At 39.6% G+C, this 18,272-nt stretch overlaps 2 protein-coding genes across 2 annotated transcripts in view; one reads left to right on the top strand and one right to left on the bottom strand.

Annotated features, from left to right (window-relative positions):
• The first annotated feature begins 181 nt into the window (after positions 1-181).
• LOC145914049 (short transient receptor potential channel 4-associated protein-like) lies at positions 182-7,093 on the top strand. The gene is made up of 17 exons (XM_083001827.1): positions 182-563; positions 734-865; positions 1,313-1,387; positions 1,481-1,633; positions 1,817-1,995; positions 2,462-2,625; positions 2,879-3,043; positions 3,158-3,267; positions 3,791-3,928; positions 4,245-4,359; positions 4,713-4,933; positions 5,317-5,457; positions 5,518-5,629; positions 5,859-5,965; positions 6,032-6,102; positions 6,251-6,380; positions 6,725-7,093. The coding sequence occupies exons 1-17, from the start codon at positions 357-359 to the stop codon at positions 6,878-6,880; spliced, it is 2,376 nt and encodes a 791-aa protein (XP_082857953.1). The 5' UTR covers positions 182-356; the 3' UTR covers positions 6,881-7,093.
• A 132-nt stretch (positions 7,094-7,225) lies between these two features.
• Positions 7,226-18,272, bottom strand: part of LOC145914048 (tenascin-X-like) — a 33,286-nt gene continuing 22,239 nt past the window's right edge. Inside the window, exons 53-80 of the mRNA XM_083001826.1 lie at positions 17,928-18,106; positions 17,662-17,851; positions 17,087-17,272; positions 16,806-16,921; positions 16,508-16,654; positions 16,345-16,432; positions 15,968-16,147; positions 15,764-15,876; positions 15,483-15,654; positions 15,021-15,206; positions 14,723-14,812; positions 14,395-14,571; positions 13,729-14,032; positions 13,494-13,572; positions 13,281-13,410; positions 12,956-13,053; positions 12,610-12,760; positions 12,283-12,396; positions 11,931-12,094; positions 11,436-11,602; positions 10,777-10,994; positions 10,372-10,518; positions 10,087-10,223; positions 9,693-9,795; positions 9,432-9,571; positions 8,798-8,999; positions 8,024-8,175; positions 7,226-7,564 (exon numbers count right to left, since the gene is read on the bottom strand). Coding sequence (XP_082857952.1) covers positions 7,544-7,564; positions 8,024-8,175; positions 8,798-8,999; positions 9,432-9,571; positions 9,693-9,795; positions 10,087-10,223; positions 10,372-10,518; positions 10,777-10,994; positions 11,436-11,602; positions 11,931-12,094; positions 12,283-12,396; positions 12,610-12,760; positions 12,956-13,053; positions 13,281-13,410; positions 13,494-13,572; positions 13,729-14,032; positions 14,395-14,571; positions 14,723-14,812; positions 15,021-15,206; positions 15,483-15,654; positions 15,764-15,876; positions 15,968-16,147; positions 16,345-16,432; positions 16,508-16,654; positions 16,806-16,921; positions 17,087-17,272; positions 17,662-17,851; positions 17,928-18,106 — 4,151 coding nt within the window. The 3' untranslated portion in view covers positions 7,226-7,543. The remainder of the gene's footprint in view (positions 7,565-8,023; positions 8,176-8,797; positions 9,000-9,431; positions 9,572-9,692; positions 9,796-10,086; positions 10,224-10,371; positions 10,519-10,776; positions 10,995-11,435; positions 11,603-11,930; positions 12,095-12,282; positions 12,397-12,609; positions 12,761-12,955; positions 13,054-13,280; positions 13,411-13,493; positions 13,573-13,728; positions 14,033-14,394; positions 14,572-14,722; positions 14,813-15,020; positions 15,207-15,482; positions 15,655-15,763; positions 15,877-15,967; positions 16,148-16,344; positions 16,433-16,507; positions 16,655-16,805; positions 16,922-17,086; positions 17,273-17,661; positions 17,852-17,927; positions 18,107-18,272) is intronic.

The raw sequence follows: 18,272 nt of genomic DNA, 5'->3' as shown, positions 1-18,272 counted from the left end.
CGTAGCCCCCGATCTCTCTGCCCGCCGCACGGTAAATATAATGTTGTTAAAACAACTGATGAATATGTTTTTTTTTCATAATTTTGATATCGTTAGAAAAGTCAGCCTATGAACTTTTACGTGTAAAAATCATGCGTCTACCTCGTAGGGCGGCTGAGTAACCGGCGTTCAAAGTTTTGTCAACTGGCGATTTTTTTTTTGTCAACTAACATCCCTCTGGTTGTCTTTGGTTGTCTACCAGCGTCTTTTTGATAAAGCAAGCAGCGAACAAAAAATATACTCATCTATTTATTTGCCATCATTGTGAGCATAACTTGCAGCAACGGTTAACTACGCCAATGTAAAAACTTTCAACAATGGACTGGTTTCGAAGTAAAAGTGTACAGCCCTCCTATCCTGTAAACAGACGAAGAAATCAAAGAGCAGCGCATCCAGGTCCTCGGCCTCAGTTTGGCTGTGAAACAGCAAGAAGGACATTCACAGGCCGCCAGAGCAAAAACATATGTACTCATATTTCTCAAAGACAATTCAGCGGCAAAAAATGTTTGCAGTTTCTCAAACAGGTATGACCAAAAATATATGTCTTTGCATTATGGTCATCAAATAAAACCAAATAGTCATCTGGCAGTTTTGTAAAATACCTATGTCAAGAAAATAACCTTCTATACTGTCGCCAAACAATTTAATCGAGTTATCATAATTGCCACAAACAGTTAGCCCTTCCCTTTTCCAGGTTCCTGTTGACTTGTTTACTGAAGAGAACACTGGAGTTGACAGGGAAACAGTAGATGCCTTGTACTCGACTGCTATTTTGCAAACAGAAAGATGCAACGATATTGTACCACTACTCAATACAAATCTGAAGGTATATACATACCAGATTGGAAAGTTTGTTTTTTGCGCGGAGGATTTCGTTTCGGCGATCGTTAATTGCGCGGACGATCGCAACGTTTTTTGTATGTTAATGCATTAGCTAATTAATATTGCGCGGATTATCGCGAATTTTTGCAAAAGTGGGCGGAGGATATATCCTCCGCGCACGACATTTTTTCCAGTCTGGTATACATATATGTGCAAAATGTTAAAAACTTATTTCTACTATCAACAGTTTGGAACTATAAAAAACAAATATAATGTTTCTGTTGCTGCCAGGCATAATGTAATTTAGTAGTCTGCTCTTCTGGCACAATTCAAACATAACTTTTATTCACCGACATTTTGCCTGTTATCCAACAAGACTTCCTCAGGGTTATGGTATTAGTACAGCATACAACCAACAGTATATATATTTAAAACTTTTATTGATTTGCAGATAATCACACAAGCAGCAATGAGATTACCCGACTGTGTTGTTGCCAAACTTTTTACATCTTTCCGACTTGTTGAAGTAAGGAGCTCACTTGCATCGCATTTTTAAAGCACCAAATGTCAATCATGCAGCCAAAGTGAACTTGGAAATATAGCTGTTGTTTTTATGCAGATCCTTTTCGATATTTTGGTATTGGAATTGTTTCATCTTCGCAAACTACATGAGAAAAACAAAGTGCCCAAAAAAGTCATGCTGAAATGTCCTCCAGAAAACCTGGACACAGCCAAGCTTATAATACAAATTATTTACGAATGCTTACAAATGGTAAGGGACGAGTCATCTTTGGCACACTGCAGTTTGGTTAGTTTGAAAATTAAGGAAGTATTTTAACAAGTGAAACTTCATGAGCATTGCCTGTAACATTTTCATAAATTGCAAACATCATGACCAATTTGTTTTTATGTCTTTTTTATCTCTTAAAAATCATAATGGAAAGATTCTCTTAAGGTTCCTGGATATGCGTTAGACAACCTTAGCCAAAGACATCGTTTGCTTGAAGTGCTATTCTCCCTACTCAAAGAAGGCAACAGCCATACAAATTCTTTCACAATGTGGCTTTTGGAAGAAATTATGATTGCATCACCTGCAAAGTCTCCCATCATTCTTAAAGATGTCATCGGTCTATCGTTAGTACCAAAACTTTTGAAATATTTGGGAGTGTTATGTTGTGTTGCATGAATGACACTTTAGTCAAAATACACTTTTACTTGTATGGCAATTGTGTTAAACATGTAAACAAGGCCAACAAACAAAAAACATGCGCACTGGGTTATTTAAAGACTTATGTGCAACATTTGCAACTGATTATAGTGTACAGGTTATTGCTGTCCCCAATGTAAATTCTGTACATGTGTATGCAAACATTCTTCTTTGCATAATAAAGGGGCATTATTTTTTGTTTCAAAATTCTCTGTTTTACAACAATTTTTAATGTTGGAAAGTTGCAATTGTTTAGAATTAAATTGTTAAAAGTCATGAGTCATCACCTTGTGGTGTAGTGTTCATGGGTTTGTGTTTGGTTTTTATTAAGAGCCAGCCGCTTCAGTGGTGACCCCGACGTCAACTCGCTTCAACCTTTGCATTTTATTGCAGGGAACTTGTTGAAAAGCTCAGTGGGGATCAACTTTTCCAGTTCTATCATTTACTATCAGCTTTAATGTCTGATGTAGAATACGTATCTTCCCTCCATTCTTCCCTTGAGAAACACGATCAGTGGCTTGTAACCACAACAGTGAATGTGTCCGAAGTGAACCAAAGTAAGAGGCTATAGTGACAGGGTGTAGAAATAAAGTCCAACCGCATTTGTTTTACCTGACATTGTGCCCACCTGTGTGTATGTGTATAGTGAATAGTTGAAATATAAGTTGTTAGTGAGGATAAGCTACTGTCCCCCATATTGGTGTACATAAACATAAAGTTTGTTGTGAAAAACTTAAATAGGCAAAGTTAGGCCTGCATCCAAATGTGTGAACCCACAGTTATGTTAATGTCATTTATATTTCATTACAGAATTCCTGCTATCTGTCCCCACCTTTTTGGAGAAGATGTGTAACACATTATGTCAGCCCCTACTTGCAAATCGCAGACGACAAGTTGATTATGTTACACATATTTTGACTGAGACCCTTGGACTCAGCAATTCTGACATTGGAGTGTTGATGGAACAAAGCCTTGGTACAGCCTTGATATAGTTAGTTAGCACCAGGCAACTGTTGATGTTTATTTTACTGCAGCCACTGTGTAAAAAAAAGGAAAGTTTTCAGATATTGTGTGTTTATTTTGTCGCAGGTGAGCAAGACAATGTTTTTTACCAGATGAACTTGTTCCAGGAGAAAACCACAAGGGCTGATATATTTCTGATTGTCAGCCTTCTGTTGAGTGGGAACTACAGAAACGAGGTGATGATTTGGTAACTTTTGCAAAACAATTTGGTTGTTAGTAGGTTCTTAGTTCTAACATGTTAAAAGAGATTAACAGCTCCAAGACGTTTTGTGCGTTTTACCTTTTAACCTTTGCTGTAACTTCACTTCTTTATTTCTGTTTTCACCTGTAGTAGTAAACTGATGATGCCTTGTTGGGTGAAATATATATATTTTTTCATTAAACGCCAACTGAGCTAGCTGCGTGATCGTTGTCTCGTACATGCACAGAAGTACAAATTGTAAAATGCTGATCCACCGCCTACCACACTATTTTGTTTCCAATAGATCCAAATTACTTTACTATTCTGCAATACTGTTGAACAGCTAAATAATTTGAAAAGAAAAAGAAAAAAAAATTCAGGTTTTGTTACATAAGTGCAATTCCTCCTGTGCCAATGTTTCAGAATTCTTTTCCAGATTTTTAATTGTGGTTTAAAACTTATTAATTAAATCCTGTTTACATCTTGTGTTATTCATGCCAACCGTTATTGATGCGAAGGTGCAGGATCGTCTTGTGCAACTGAAATTTATGACCAAACTTCACCGAGTGTTCAAATCGGTTGTTTGGGAAAACTTGCTACAAGATCACTTCAATAGTGAACACCATAGTATGGCTGGACATGAGGACTGTCACCCTGTAAGCTTACTTATCTGTAGCATTTATAGGCAAGCTATGCTCGCAATATAGTGTATAATTAATGTTATTCGTGCAATACTTTTTCTTGTTGTTTGGTTTATAGAACCTTCTAAGAACACAATATTATTATTTGCTATGTGTATGAGAATACCACTAGACTAATGCTTTATGTTGGTTTGCAAAGCAAAACATCTTCCAAAAGCAATTATGCTGTAAACTTTTGAACACACAGAATAGTTGTTTTAATAGCATAGTGAATTAATGTTTGTGATTTATCGCACCTGTATAAACTTAAATGATCTCAATATCATTACAGAACACTGTAATTCGAATTCAGTTCCTGCGTCTTATTCATTCTGTGGCAGATAGCCACACCAACCGCTACTTTTTGCTGTCTTGTGAAGAATTAGAAGAACTGCCAAGGATAGCGTGTGAGTAAAACAGGATTTTGCTGTTTATTTTCAATCAGAATCTAGGGACATGGATGTGGAAATAATTTCATTAATGTTCTGCACAAGTGTGAGAAAAATGAGAACATGTTTAAAGTGCATGTTGGTGGAAAAACGTACAACATCTTTTTAAACATTGTCGCAATCTTGATTTTTTTTAAGCGTTTACAATGTGACATTTCAAAATTAAAAAAAAACAAACAAACTATTTTTCCACAAAAATGTCAGTTTTTGGTATAATTCCCAAAACACACTACTTTCACGCTCACATGCATCCCATAAGAGCTGAAAGCCAACATAAAGATCATAACACCCTTTGTCGCGCAATATTACAGTGAAGAAACACATAGAAATGCCGCCGGACCTGGCAAGCTTCGATTCCTCCAAGCTGTTTCAAGGTGAACGCGGAATTCTCAGTGAAATTGTGGATCTTCTCAAATTGGAGCCCTCGTCTTCGTGTGTGCGTTTCTGGATAACAAGAGCGATGGAAGCCTTTCTCCGTGGAGAGATGTACGTCCTCGACCAGTATTTCTTGCTCGAAAAGGGTCTGGTGGAGGTATGACATCATGTTATTGTTAACAATAGATTCAGAAAAGGGCACAATTCGTATCTAAGCGGTTACAAAAAAATCCTTTACAAAAACGTTGCATTTACGATTATAAGTGGTTCCACAGATCCAGCTATCAGCTTTACATTCAGTTTTGTAAAACTTTAGTTGTATGTCATCTCGATCAGGAACCGAAACCGGAATGCGTCACACAACTAAAGGTTCCTCTTTCAGAAGAGTTTTTGTAAATGCACGCAAACTTGCGCAATGATTTCGAAAGTAAAATACCGATTATTTTTCTGCTCGGTACACAGTCAACTCGTAAACCCATTTAAAAACATTCGGGCATTTTCAGCATGTATTTCTACGCTGCATGTTTTGTTGTAACGCAGGAAATTCTGGAGCAGCTGATATCAAGTCAACCACGGGTAGACATGGTCGCACAAGGTAACTTCGATTTTCTGTCTGCTGTCATGCGGAAAAACGTGGAAGCATTTGAAAGATGCGAGCGAGTGTTGGACTGTTTCAACAAGGTGGTTCCCCTAGTGTGCGTAAACACTACAAGCGCAATAAGGTGTGACATTTTATTTCAGTTTCAAAGGCTCCTGGCGGCTATTGATCTAAGCTTGGTCGATTCGAATATGTTCATCCGATGCGTGATGCTCACAGTTAACTTTATTCGCTGCAACAAACCGCAATATCGACGTGAGTTGTAAGGTTTATGAATGTGGCAAGTGTAGTTATACTATATATTATATAAGATATCCACATATATACCAATAAGAGTTTATATAGACCGGTAGCATATATGACCATTCCCTGTGAAGTATAAGTTCTGTCTATTTTGCGAATTGGTGAACCTGTATTCAATTGCCAATATTAATGATAAGAAAATTGTTCACATTGTTTCACAAACCGCTGTATATCCGTGCAGATATGCTGGAGAGTTGTCGCGTGTTAAACCACTTCAGCAAAATGCAAGTATGCATTGAAATAACGACAAGAATGGTTGGTCTTTTAACTGTCTCCACCCTGTCTCAGGTAAGTTGGTTCGACATTAATGCCTAAATTCCCCTTTTTAACAGTGTTTAAACTCTGCTTTTCTAGGAAAACGTAAGCTGCTTGAACACCAGTTTATTGGTCTTCATTCTTGCTAGTAGAAACGGGGAGCTCGCCAAGTAAGTCAAGAGGCTTGTAGTGTGGTTTGACGTAAGATATCTGGCGTTGGACATATTCGAAATACAAAATAGTGCACGTCCCTGTAATTACTTGCTCTGTACACTCACCTGAGCAAGAAGGAAATTTTTAAGTTTTTGTTTTGTGCAGATATTTGCGAGCTTTCAGCGAATCAAGCGACGATAACGAGGTTTTATGCAACTTTATAAGACTTTTAAGGTTTTGGCAAGTTCATTACACTCTGCCCATGAAAAAGACTGACTGCAAGTCGTTGGAAATGGTATTTTTTGAACTTGCTGATAATGTTACAGCATTTATTTGGATTATAGACATAGGTACAGGGTTACCATCGGTTAAGGACCCAAATATAAGCACACTGCATTTTAATGCCAAAGTTCGATGATATTCCTTCGCTCGAATTTTGAGGATAATGTGCAGTGTTAATTTAATGGCGACCAAACCTAGCACATTTAGAAGAAAAAAACGCAATCCAAAATAAACACATTACTCAGACACAGCTGCCAAAAATAGGCGTACATCTCAGAAACACAGCACGTATGGTAACCCTGCCTATGTCACATTGCACACAATTTTCCTCCATCTGAACGCACAACTGTTTTTCAGAGTTCGGGAATCAAATTTGTCGAATGGTTGGACGTCGTCCAGCTCATGCTCAGCGACGACACCACGTGTCCACTTTCGATCGCCCATTACCTCCAATCTTCGCCGACGCATAAATACTCCAACACAATTCCTAAACAGACATACCGAACTTCCTGATAAGAAAATGTTGGGCCCTTTTTTCGTTCTCATGACCCGCCATGCTTTATTTTTTATGCGTATAAGCATGGTGTTGATTAAAATATGACTATATCTTTATGTACAGTAACAATTTAAATTCTTTCAATTATTTTTGCCGATCTTTTCCCCAATCAACGTTTGCTCGTCGAATTGAATTCAAAAGGGACTTCACTAAAAAGTCATTCTTGTGGAATAGATTTTTTGGGAAATTCGTTTAATTACGTGGTCAACAATGCTTAACTGTTTAGTTAGTGGCTGGATGTAGCTTAGAGCTGTTCGTTGCGTGTGGCCTTTCTTACAGTGTTAAATGCTTCGCTTTACAACTTGTTGCAGAGCACTGGAATTTGTTTATTACTGAAAGCTGAAATACAAGGCAGTCATATAGCTGCTACATCAAACGATTTGTACAGCGTAAAACCTGAAAGCATTTGATTAAATCGCAAATTATTTTACCTATTAGGATGCATTGGAAAAGCGAAAGGATGAAAAGTGTTTGCACAAAAGCACACAAAGAATGGCTACGAATTGAAAATGCTGCGGTTTGCTACGTAAATGTATTCCCCTTCAAATGTACAGCGGAAACGTTGTCGGGGTGTTTTTTTCTCAGAGACGCAGAATCCAATGGCGTTCTATTCGTTCTTCTCAACGCTTGGCTTGCTCGTTCTGAAAGTTTGTAGCATAATTTAGACAAAATCTGAAACGAACCTTGAGTGCAGGGGTTGCACAACCTGCGGCCGTGTATGCTAATTCATGCGGTTGTGTACAAATGTTTTATAATGCGGCCGTTCACTGTAAAAAAAACTTAACAAGTTTTGCCTGGATGTTTGGTTTCTGAAATGGTCAGTCTTTGTTACAAAACAGAATAAGATAATGTATATTTATGTGAGAAAAATTGTTAAATATAACATTTCATTACATTTTTAGACGTGAGCAAATGCGAAATTATCAGTTTGGGCTCACTGGTGGGCCGTTGGTGAATAAAGTCTGTGCGATGCGGCCGACATTAATAAAAAGGCTGTGCGCCCCTTCTTTAGTGTATATTGGTAATGTGTAAACTGTCCATGATTAGGCGAAAGTTTGCTAATGCGTGTGGTTTTTAGGTTGTGACGGCAAACAGTTTACCGTGGCGCCAAACGGTTGTTGACAGACGCTCTGACAAAGTCGATGCCCGGTCGAACTTTGTGCACATTGGCATTCACACTGGGTTGCAACGTTTCCAATCGCCGAAACCCAGGTTTCTCCCTCGTCGTAACCACGCAGCTGGTCGTGACAATCTAAGAAGAAGACGAAACAATTCATTTTTGATAGCATTTATCATCTGCATTTCAGACATAGAAACGAGGCGTAACACAAAACATTTTATGTGGAATTAAAGCTGTACTATTATTTCAACTATGACATTGCCTATAAACTGGAACTCTCAAATATCAGCTCGTGTCTTACACTAAGGCCTATTGGTAAAGTTCCGAAATAGCCAAGGAAACCAGCAGAATTCCGTCGACTAGGTAAGATGTGTTTGCGAAAGTTTGATCAGCATTCAGGGAATTTCGTGGATTTGTTTCAATTAAATTCAATGCACGGTACCGAAATGTTTGCCAACGAAAGAGCTACCATTCAAAGCGTGAATAGCCTATTCAATAATTAAAATTTTCAAAATAAATTTTTATCTTTTTCGTGCTTCTTTCGCCTTTTTTGCCTTTTTTTGGCGTTACTAATTATCTCCGTTTTGGTGTTTCACTTTACTTGTCCTGATGAAGGTCTGTTGAATAACGACCGAAACGTCGTCCAAACAAGTTTTTTTTGCCAAAATAGCCTTAAATTATTGAGTAATATGTCCGGGGGCATCAGCAACAAACTGTAAATAGCCTATACATTTATGGTTTAACCAGCTCTTACTTGTTGGTTCGCAGTTATAGCCATTTCTTCCTCTACAAGTGCAGGATTCCCTCAGGTTAAAGCCACGCACGCGAGTCCACGTTTGTCCGGGATCGTATACCTGTCCGTCGGCGTGACACCATTCGGCTGTGTCACAGTTGTACTGCTGAGGAGCGTGACACGTACAACGCAATCTGAAGTCGCCCGAAACCGTATTCCAACTCTGCAAGATGTGGAAGGTAACTTTAGTGTAAAAAGGTAAAAAGTCACAAAGATTTGATGGTGCCGACGGATCTGTTTTTACTGATCAGTTATCCAAAGAGTCTACCACAATTTGTGAGTAATTTTGGGTGTACAAAGTCAGTTAGAAACGGTAATGCGTTTGGAATGGTAATGCGTGTAGAACAATAGTTTACTTGACCTAAGAGGTCAATTTTCGGTTGTGCAATGGAATGATCGATACAGGAACGTGTAAACAAATTTGCTACTGAGTGCATACAAGTTATTAAAATTCTTTTGGCATGAAACAGGTTCAGGACTAAACATATTTTGTGAGATAGATTTTGAAGCACGCTGCCCATTTAAGACGGAGCAGAAAATAACAAAAAAATTTTTGTGGGGAGACAGCAAGCAGCAAACTTATGAATATTCTTACATCTCCGACATTGTATTCAGCCCCAGTCTCCAAATCTCTGCAGTTGGCTGGTAACGGTTCCGGAACATCGATAGTGAAAACAAGGATGTGACTGCGGGCTGCCCCACGCTCAGCGTAAAATTGGATTTCATAAGTCGTTCCTAAGTAAACAAGACGGAAAGAAATATTACACATAAAGGCCGATTGTGAGTTTTGTTTCCATTTCCCTGACACTAATGATATGTTTAACATGTTGGTTGTAAACAATAAAAACGTATTTGCCTGGAGTGGGTGATGGAATGGTGTAGGTAGTCGAAGATGAATCTAATGTTCTTGTTACAAAGTCGTTGTCATCTTCCCTGTACTTCACAACGAAGTTGTCAAGCTATAACAAAAAAAAACTTTTTATAAGACGGGTATGTATTCCTAATTATAAGTTGATCATGTAATAAAACGCTACTGCTGCTGCTTTTTTAGTATTATTAAATAAGTTACAGTGATCGCTAGGCCTGCATCTGCAGTTTCGGGCAGATCCCAATATTTCAACTTTTGAATTCAGTTTTTATAAGACGGGTATGTATTTGGTGCAATTTCCATAAGCTTAGGGATTTATTTCGTCCCAACAAAATTTGCCTTTCCACAAAACATAAATAAGAAACTAACATATAATACTGACCCCTTGGGTTTCATGCCAAGTTAAGACAATGCTTCCATCTTCTAGACTTCTTATTTGCACACCAGTTATTTCGGGAAGCAGGGTCGTGAAGTTCAGTGTTATGGTGCTCACCAAATTGCGCTGCCCAACACTATCATCTGTTTTCGTGAAACAAAAGGGAGTATAAAGTAAAAAAATAGCCTACACCAGGTTTCGTAGTTCGCAACACAAGCATTTCTACATCGGCTACTTAGAAAAAATCTATTTTTGGTTTCGTTAACTATCCACGTAACTATAGGCACTTACAACTTGTGGCATTAAGTCGTAATGTGTAACGTTCTCCTGGTTCGAGATTGTTTATCGTCGCCATGTTTTGACCCGGTATTGGTTGTGGCGACACCTCGCGGAAGGCGCTATCTGGTTCAGATTGCTGCTTGATGTACAAGACGTATTCTGCAAAAACAAAATGTCTCAGGCGTTTCCTCGAGGCGTTTATTCAAGGTTCTAACAAAGCCTTGCATGATGACTCTTGGTGTCTGCTGTGAGTGACTGTTGAGCAATAGGCAGTAAAAAACTGCTGTTCAAAGTTTATTTGTTTCCGTGCATTTTTCAATAACTAAAATCATAGTTATGAGAATAAATGATGTAAGAACTCATCGAATTTAAAAAAAATAAGCTCTAAGAAATGCTTAAACACGTTGAATGCAATACCTTCCACTTGGAACCACGGCCGATTCCACATCAAAGTCACGCCGTCCGAGCGAACTCGCGGCACCCTTAAATGCCATGGGAACGTGTTGACTGTGATGCCCTGAGTGGTGGATGCAGGAATGTGGATAATTCGAGGTTCCCCGTACAGTGATTCGCCGTAATTGGGGTAAATCTTGACTATGTAAGCCACACCATGACGAAGGTTGCGCAACTCGTGCCTGGAAGAGATAAAACCATGTTAAAAAGATGAAAACTTGATTCTTGTTTTGAAGGTTTGTTGTTGAACGACGTGAAAAGTTCACTATAATAGTTTTTGGGCGATGTTGTTGTCATGAATTTTGAAGCTTTGGTGTGTGGATGATGCCTCGTTGTGGAAAGAGACAAAATATAGAAATTTATCATTTTGTCTATGATACGCTAATTGCCCGAATGGAAAAATATGCGTAGTCCAATGAATTTAAACTCGTTTGTGGTTGATGAAATCACCCAATGCAAATTCATACGTCGGGATTTTGTCTGTGCAAATATGTTCACTAACGTGCATTCTGAAACATCTATGCATACAATTCAACTTTCCGTAAGATTAAAACCCAATTTTTAACCGGATTCCCAACAACAGATTTATCACGTTTGCCGCTACAATTTATGCAGTAACTCACCGTTTGTCATCTCGCCTCAGCGTCGTTTCGTACCCGTCACTGCCATCTTGCGGTTCTACAACAACCTTCCAGTTTTGTACGTACCGTGCCGCGCTTTGCCATCTAACCAACACACCACCTTCGGTTGGCTCGCTGTTATCTGATGTAATGACAGTTCCGGTGGGCGCCTGAAATATCGTTTTTGGTTAGTTTGTAGAAGTGTCTAAATGTACTTACTCTTTTTTCTGCAAACTGTTGCGTTTCACAGCAGAAACAGTTTCATCAACATAAATTTTAACTACTAGTTGCCCCAAACAGAAATTATATTAACATGTAAATTTTAACCCCTCGCAAAAATATCAGTTTGTTTTGGTAATGCGCAGACACTAAAAAGATCACGACATAATTTCGCTAAAACTCCGCCGCTTAAGTATATACACTGTACTGTTGTTGATATTGGAATACAACAATACACTATTAAGGGACAAAACACATTCGAGTAAAACAACAAAATACCTCCAAAGTTTGGACCCAAGTCATTGCCGGTGGACTGTCTCCATCTTTATTTCTGGCGTACAAGCGAATGAGGTAGCGGCTTCCAGGCTGCAAACCCTTAACGTGTGATCGAGTTGCTTTGGCACCAGGAGTTTGCGGGTTCGTCATTTCCGGTCCTTCGCCATCTATTTGTCAACCACAGTGGTTGGTTAATTTCAACTTTGACCAATACCACATGTGTAAAAGTACCCAGTTTGAAATACCAAAAGTAATTTTGCCATTTTGATGATTAATAACGTCATGGACAGTACATAACACGAAAGCGACCAGGAATTTGTGGTGCTTTTGATCAGTGCGTAGGGGTAAACCTTACTTAGCTGGTAGGTGAGACTGTATCTGGTAATCTTTGCCAGCGGTGGTGTCCAACGAAGTGTAAAGCCGTTCGGGCGTAGTTTGGATACTTTGAGATCGGACGGTGCATCGACATCTGCCACAAAAACACGAGGTGAATAAAAGTAGCAGCTGTATACCATCTGTCATTTGCTGTCTTGGTTAAATTCCAAGTAAGACTAGCTTGGGAAATTGACGGTAAAAGGTTTAACGTTTATCGAAATAGTGAAAAACATTATCCCCCGTTGTGTTGTTAAGTCCACAAGCAACACTTATTATACATTTGCTCACACCAGGTTTGAACAAATACCTGTTGTGATTGTCATCTCATCAACGGGGTAGTAAACATCAGAGATTAAACCTTCAATCAACACCCGGTATCTTGTTCCAGGGTAGAGTCCGGTCAACCAAGCATGAGTATCAATCGGGCTTATATCAGTGAAGACTTGCTCTGTTGCAGGCTGTTGTAGAAAATGTGCTGTGTTATGATTTTGCATCTACGCACCAACAAGCACAATATCGTTATTTGCAGGAGAAATTTTGATGTCCTTAAAGTGCACAACTTCCATTTTCTTTGTATTTCTGTTTATTCTAAAATTTCACATTTACCAGTGGTCGCATGTGTTGTTCTTGTCTTCATTATTTTTTAAACTTACCGAGTTCTTCCTCACTGGAGTGGCCGTGATCCTGAACGACTCGTAGGAGAGGCTGGTGAGATCCCATTCAATCGTTGCACTCCTGTCGGTTGAGAAGGCTGCAATATATAAAATACGTGCATTTTGAAGGTAGGCTAATACACCTAAAAACAGCGATATGAATATTAGAAAAAGGTTTTAAAGGCGCACAAACACCCAAAAGGTTATGGTTGGCAATAAAACATGCAGTGAGACCAAATAGATCTAATGGCCCTGCAATGTAGCTCATTAAAAAAATCAGTGCCATAACTACTCTTGTTCCTACTGTACTTATGACTTTTCATACTTGTAAGTTCAGTGGAGCCAACTTGGACCTCTCGACCGTCTCGGAGCACAGCATGGACGGTGACGGTGTAGTCGTTGTTGGGCACGAGGTTTTGGAGGAGCAAGTTTGTTTGGTAACTTGGCACATTAATCTTGACAAAAGTAAAGCTGGTTAACTGTGTATAATGTTTATCAGCGAAACACTTAAAAATCATTTGCTGTCGTTGTTTTGTACCTGATTTCTCTGTCCAGAACCTGAGACGCTAATGACCTTGTAAAATCGAACTGCTTCTGTTGGCGCATTCCATTTTATGCTGAGCAAAAAAAGAATTTAATTACGACAAATCTGTAAAAAGGCAGACGCATACAGGGGTCAGAGTTAACATATACGCTACGGTTTCCAAATTGTAGCATGCAGTCCAGTAGTACATCGAAAGATTGCGTGCAATATTTGTGTTTGAACTATCTACCTGTAGGAAGTTTCGTTGATAGGGTTCGAATCGAGCGGTTCAGGTGTCTGCTGGGTTGTTGATGCTCCTACTGGTTGAACAGGGGTCGGTCTGGTCCTTACAGGAATGTTAGTAGCTGGCCTGGTTCTAATCGGAATGGTCGCGGCCGGGATGGTTCTAATTGGAATGGTTATGGTAGGAGTAGTTGTGACAGGGATGGTCGTTGCAAGAGTTGTGAATGCCGCTTGAGTTGGTCGGGATTCAATCTGTCTGTACAGGTTCATCGCCACTATATCTATCAGGTACTCTGTGTTCGGTTGTAGATCTGAAACGAATGACAGGATTATGCTGCAGTCGGTTGTTTTACGTTATCAGGAAACCGATGTTCATAGACCACATGGAAATACTGTTCGAGTTTCATGCCCAGTATTGTAACGTTGGTTTCTCAAGTGTAATGCTTTAATTTTTTCCTTTTGTGTGCGCCTGTGATACTTTTGGCTGTTACGCCATCTTTTATGGGACTAGTAAGAACAATGTGTTTTGTATTTAATTTCACCTATTCTTCTGGCACAAATAAACGTATCTTTTTTAACCGACGTTTCGCCTGCTTTACATAGGTTTTGTAGTCTGGTTTTCACGAATTTTTTCCACTAAACAGTTCTCAAATCTCAAAATTGCGAGTCGAACCTGTGAAGGTGTATGTGGTGACTGGTGCGTCCGTAAACACAGGATTCTGTGACGCCGTGAGTTGGTTCGACGGCCTCAAAGTGATTCGGTAACGATCTGCGTCACGTGTTCCGTGCCACCTGACCAGCGCTTGATCGCTCGTGACCCTTGTGTTAACGTTGTTTGGTCCTTCCATGGCTGCAATACAGTATTCTCATGTTTAACAGAGACCAGCGTCCAAGTAAGATTTAGGAATGTACTATTATAGAATGCATTACAAACATCCGTGTTATGTTGTGATGGAAAGAGAATGTTTCAACATAATGCCTATTAGTGCTACATTACTTACTAGTTGTTACGTAGGCCGTCGTTGGTGCACTAGATGTGACGTCAGTATGGGCTGTGACGTCTACTTGATAATTGCGACCAGGTTCAAGACCTGTTGTATATTAGATACTTGAAATAAAACTTAAAATGTTGGCCAGAAGGCAAATAATAGCATTATTTTCGTAATTTATTTTGTATAGTCAAAATTATTGTAAACAATGCTGGCCTAATGGCTTGTGTAAATGAGCAATGCATACCTGGTGCAGAACGATTACTACAGATTATTACAGAGATAACAAAGAAGGCAATGTCATATATACCTGTAAATGCGTAGGCAAACGGGAGGAAGGATGATACACGTTCTGTGATGGCGCTGTTAGGATGGCCCATGGGAAAAACCTTTGCTGTGTAATAAGTGACCTCGTCCAAAGGCTCTGCGTCCCATTCAACAACTAGGCTCGTCTCAGTCACGTCTTTAAGTGTTACTTCCGTCGGGCGGGGAACGACTACAATAGAAGTGTTTTTTTGTGGTGAAGTGCGTTATAGAAAAGTACACATGGCATTAACCGGAATTCGTACATTTCTTTTAAATAAAAGTGTGAACACATTTCTAGGTTTTTTATTGAAACATAGAAGTGATGTACTATCGTGAAGTATATTTGAAGTGTTTTAATTAAGGACTACGCAGTTTTGTTTTATTATTGTCACGATACTACTGTAACAGATTTAAAAATTTAGCGGGTGAAAATCCTGTTCAAGTCTTGGAATATATAATATCGTACCTGTGAAAAATGTTCTAGTGATAACATCTCCCGTAGGCTCGCCTTCCCCGGGGTAAATAGTGATGCTGTACTCCACACCAGGATGGAGACCGCTCAGGGTATGGGAGGTTGATCCGGGTGGAGTGATGAAGCTGGAGGTGCTGTTTTCTTCCCCAACGGGATGGAAAAGTATCTGTAAGGCAAGTAAAATTTCTACTTTGCTTTTAACTGGTCTATAGAGTTTAGCTGCAAAACGATGGAGTAAAAAAATATATAATCGTCAAGAAATATTGAATGTTTACCGTGTAGGAGTCGTCGGAGCCTTGAGGGAGTTCCCACGTCACAAGGTAACTGTTCAGACCAGATCGAGGCGTGTGATCCACGTTGACATTTGTGGGCAGTGCGGTTGGCGGTGCTGTTGTAAAATCATATACTTATAAATGGTTTGTTTTTCATGGAGAGCTTGTTTTTAGGCGTTTTTGAACACACGTCCATCAGCTCTTTACCTCTGTCTGTCCATTCGCTTTTAACTGCAGCCTCGCTGAACACCTCGTCAGGAATAACGGCTTGTACTGTTATCACGTACAATGTTTCAGGTTCCAGATAGGGAATTACAGCCCGGTTCGTTGTGGTTTGCTGTTCTCCTATAAGTCCGCCTACCTCTGGCTGATACGTCACCAAAAATCCTGCGAAATTTTTGAATTTTTGTGTTCAGCCCCGAAACCGTTCCTTTTAAAGTATCATGTAGGAACAGCTGACGCTTCAACATAAACAACCATTTTCTGGCCTAATAAATAATATTGATTTTGACAGACATCATTTTGATCTTTCAAACGCCAAGATCAGGATTATATGAGTATTATTTCTGAGCGTGTAGACTTACTTGAAACCTGATCATGATCCCATTCCATTACCAAATGATTATGGCTGCTTTGAGTCGAGCGAAGATTGGTTGGTCGAGTTGGTTTCGTCTATTTGTGTGAAAATAACTCAGATTTACCACAAACACGTGACTAATATACTGGTTTTCAACTGGTTGAACTTACAGTAAAAAACAAAGGCATTGATTGTCTCATTCTAGTTCCTGTTGTAGGAACCGAGGTGACCACCACTCTGTAAGTACTTCCGGGTTGCAAGTCCTCAAATTCGAATCTGTGCTCACCAGGCTGCAGATAAGTTTCTGAGCTGCCGCCCTGTGAAGAAGTGGAAAAGCCATATTAACTGTTTTTCCATTTTTCTGTCATCTCAAGAGGTTGACACATTGTTGGACAAAATTCAAACAATGTACAATGTGGGCCAGAAAAAAACCCATCAGTATACTATGTAAACATGCAGCGTATTTACCGGCAAAAGCGGTGAACTTAGCACAATGCGATGTTGAAGTTGGTCGTCAAAAGGTTCCCACGTAACAACCACGCTGGTGTCAGTCAAATACTCCGTTTGTAGATCTTCAGGGGGACCTGTAATTTGTATTATTTTGTTCAAATTGGGTTCCTCTTTGGCTATTTGACCTTTAATGGATATGACAGGAAGTGGTCAGCTTCTATTTTCCTAGTGCACCATACCTTTGAACAGTTGAACACCGAATACGTTTGTTAAACCTAATGTAAGGGGCGAATGCTTACCCACTACGCTGTTTGTTGAATGGGTTTCGACAACCCCGTCGCTCATTCTTCCGTTTTGCACAGAATGGACGGAGACCGTGTAATTGGAACCTGGGTTGAGGTGTCCCAAAGTGGCCTGGGTTATGTTTTTGACACGCAGTCGTCTGCTGTCTGGATTCCCTGTTGGCCAGTAATCCACAACAAAATCTGTTGACAAAGTCATGAGAATGATTTGTATTTTCCAAAGCCACCCAGGCAATGAAGCAGAAAAAGAATTTGTGGAAATCCAGCGGCAAATGGATCTCTTTACCGCTGTATCATATAACCTTATAACTTACTTCCATACAATAGGTTGAGCATAGTGTACCAACAAAGACTCTGTATAAACACTGGAGTTCTGTAAATTATTATTTTTTCTGTATTGTTTTCCATGTATATTTGCGCGATGCTTCTGACTATAAGAAACCTGTTTGTTTTCCACCAACATCGCATAATATAATTGTTTTGTATCAGAACGTTTTAAAAAGACCATCTTGAAATGTGGTTTCGTGCTCCGTATATGACATCGCGATAACAACACATCAGGTAAATCTTACCATTGATTTCGCCATTAGGAGTTTCCCAAGTCACAGTCATAGTCGTTTCGGTTACTCCGCCGAAGGAAACGCCTGTGGGGTTGGGGACCTCAGTGGTTGTGGTGGTCGTCACTGGTATGGTCGCAACACCATCCAGTATTGACGTCACAGATACTTCATACGGGGTACCCGGTTTGAGGTCATCAAGGGACTGCATTGTTTAAAACAGTCACACATTTCATCTTTGTTATACTAGATTTTTTGTAACTTAAAACCGTAGCACTTACAGCGGAGGTGACGTAAGCTGGAAAGGTGTAGTTTATCGCTGGGGTGTCCGAATCGCGTTCTTTTACAGAGACAAAGTATTCGACCAACAGCGGGTTTTCGGGCGTTTCTGGTTCCCAAGTGACAGTAAATCCGTTGTCCACAACGTCAGTGATGTCAACACTACTTGGTGCGTTGGTTCCTACATTAAATGACAATTAACGATTATATAATGCTTATTAAAAATCTTGCGTTTCTTCGGTTGAATTCGAAACTTTTCAGGTTTATTATTGATTTCGCTTGTTTGCCTAAAAGTGATTTCGAGCGTATGCCTTACACCCCTTAGCTAATTGTGCAACTTTGAGCTT

The sequence above is a fragment of the Ascidia mentula genome, chromosome 9 (assembly GCF_947561715.1).
Source record: "Ascidia mentula chromosome 9, kaAscMent1.1, whole genome shotgun sequence".
In the NCBI taxonomy this organism is placed as follows: domain Eukaryota; kingdom Metazoa; phylum Chordata; class Ascidiacea; order Phlebobranchia; family Ascidiidae; genus Ascidia; species Ascidia mentula.
Note: the sequence above shows the minus strand (reverse complement) of the source record. Positions and strands in the feature narration are given on the sequence as shown.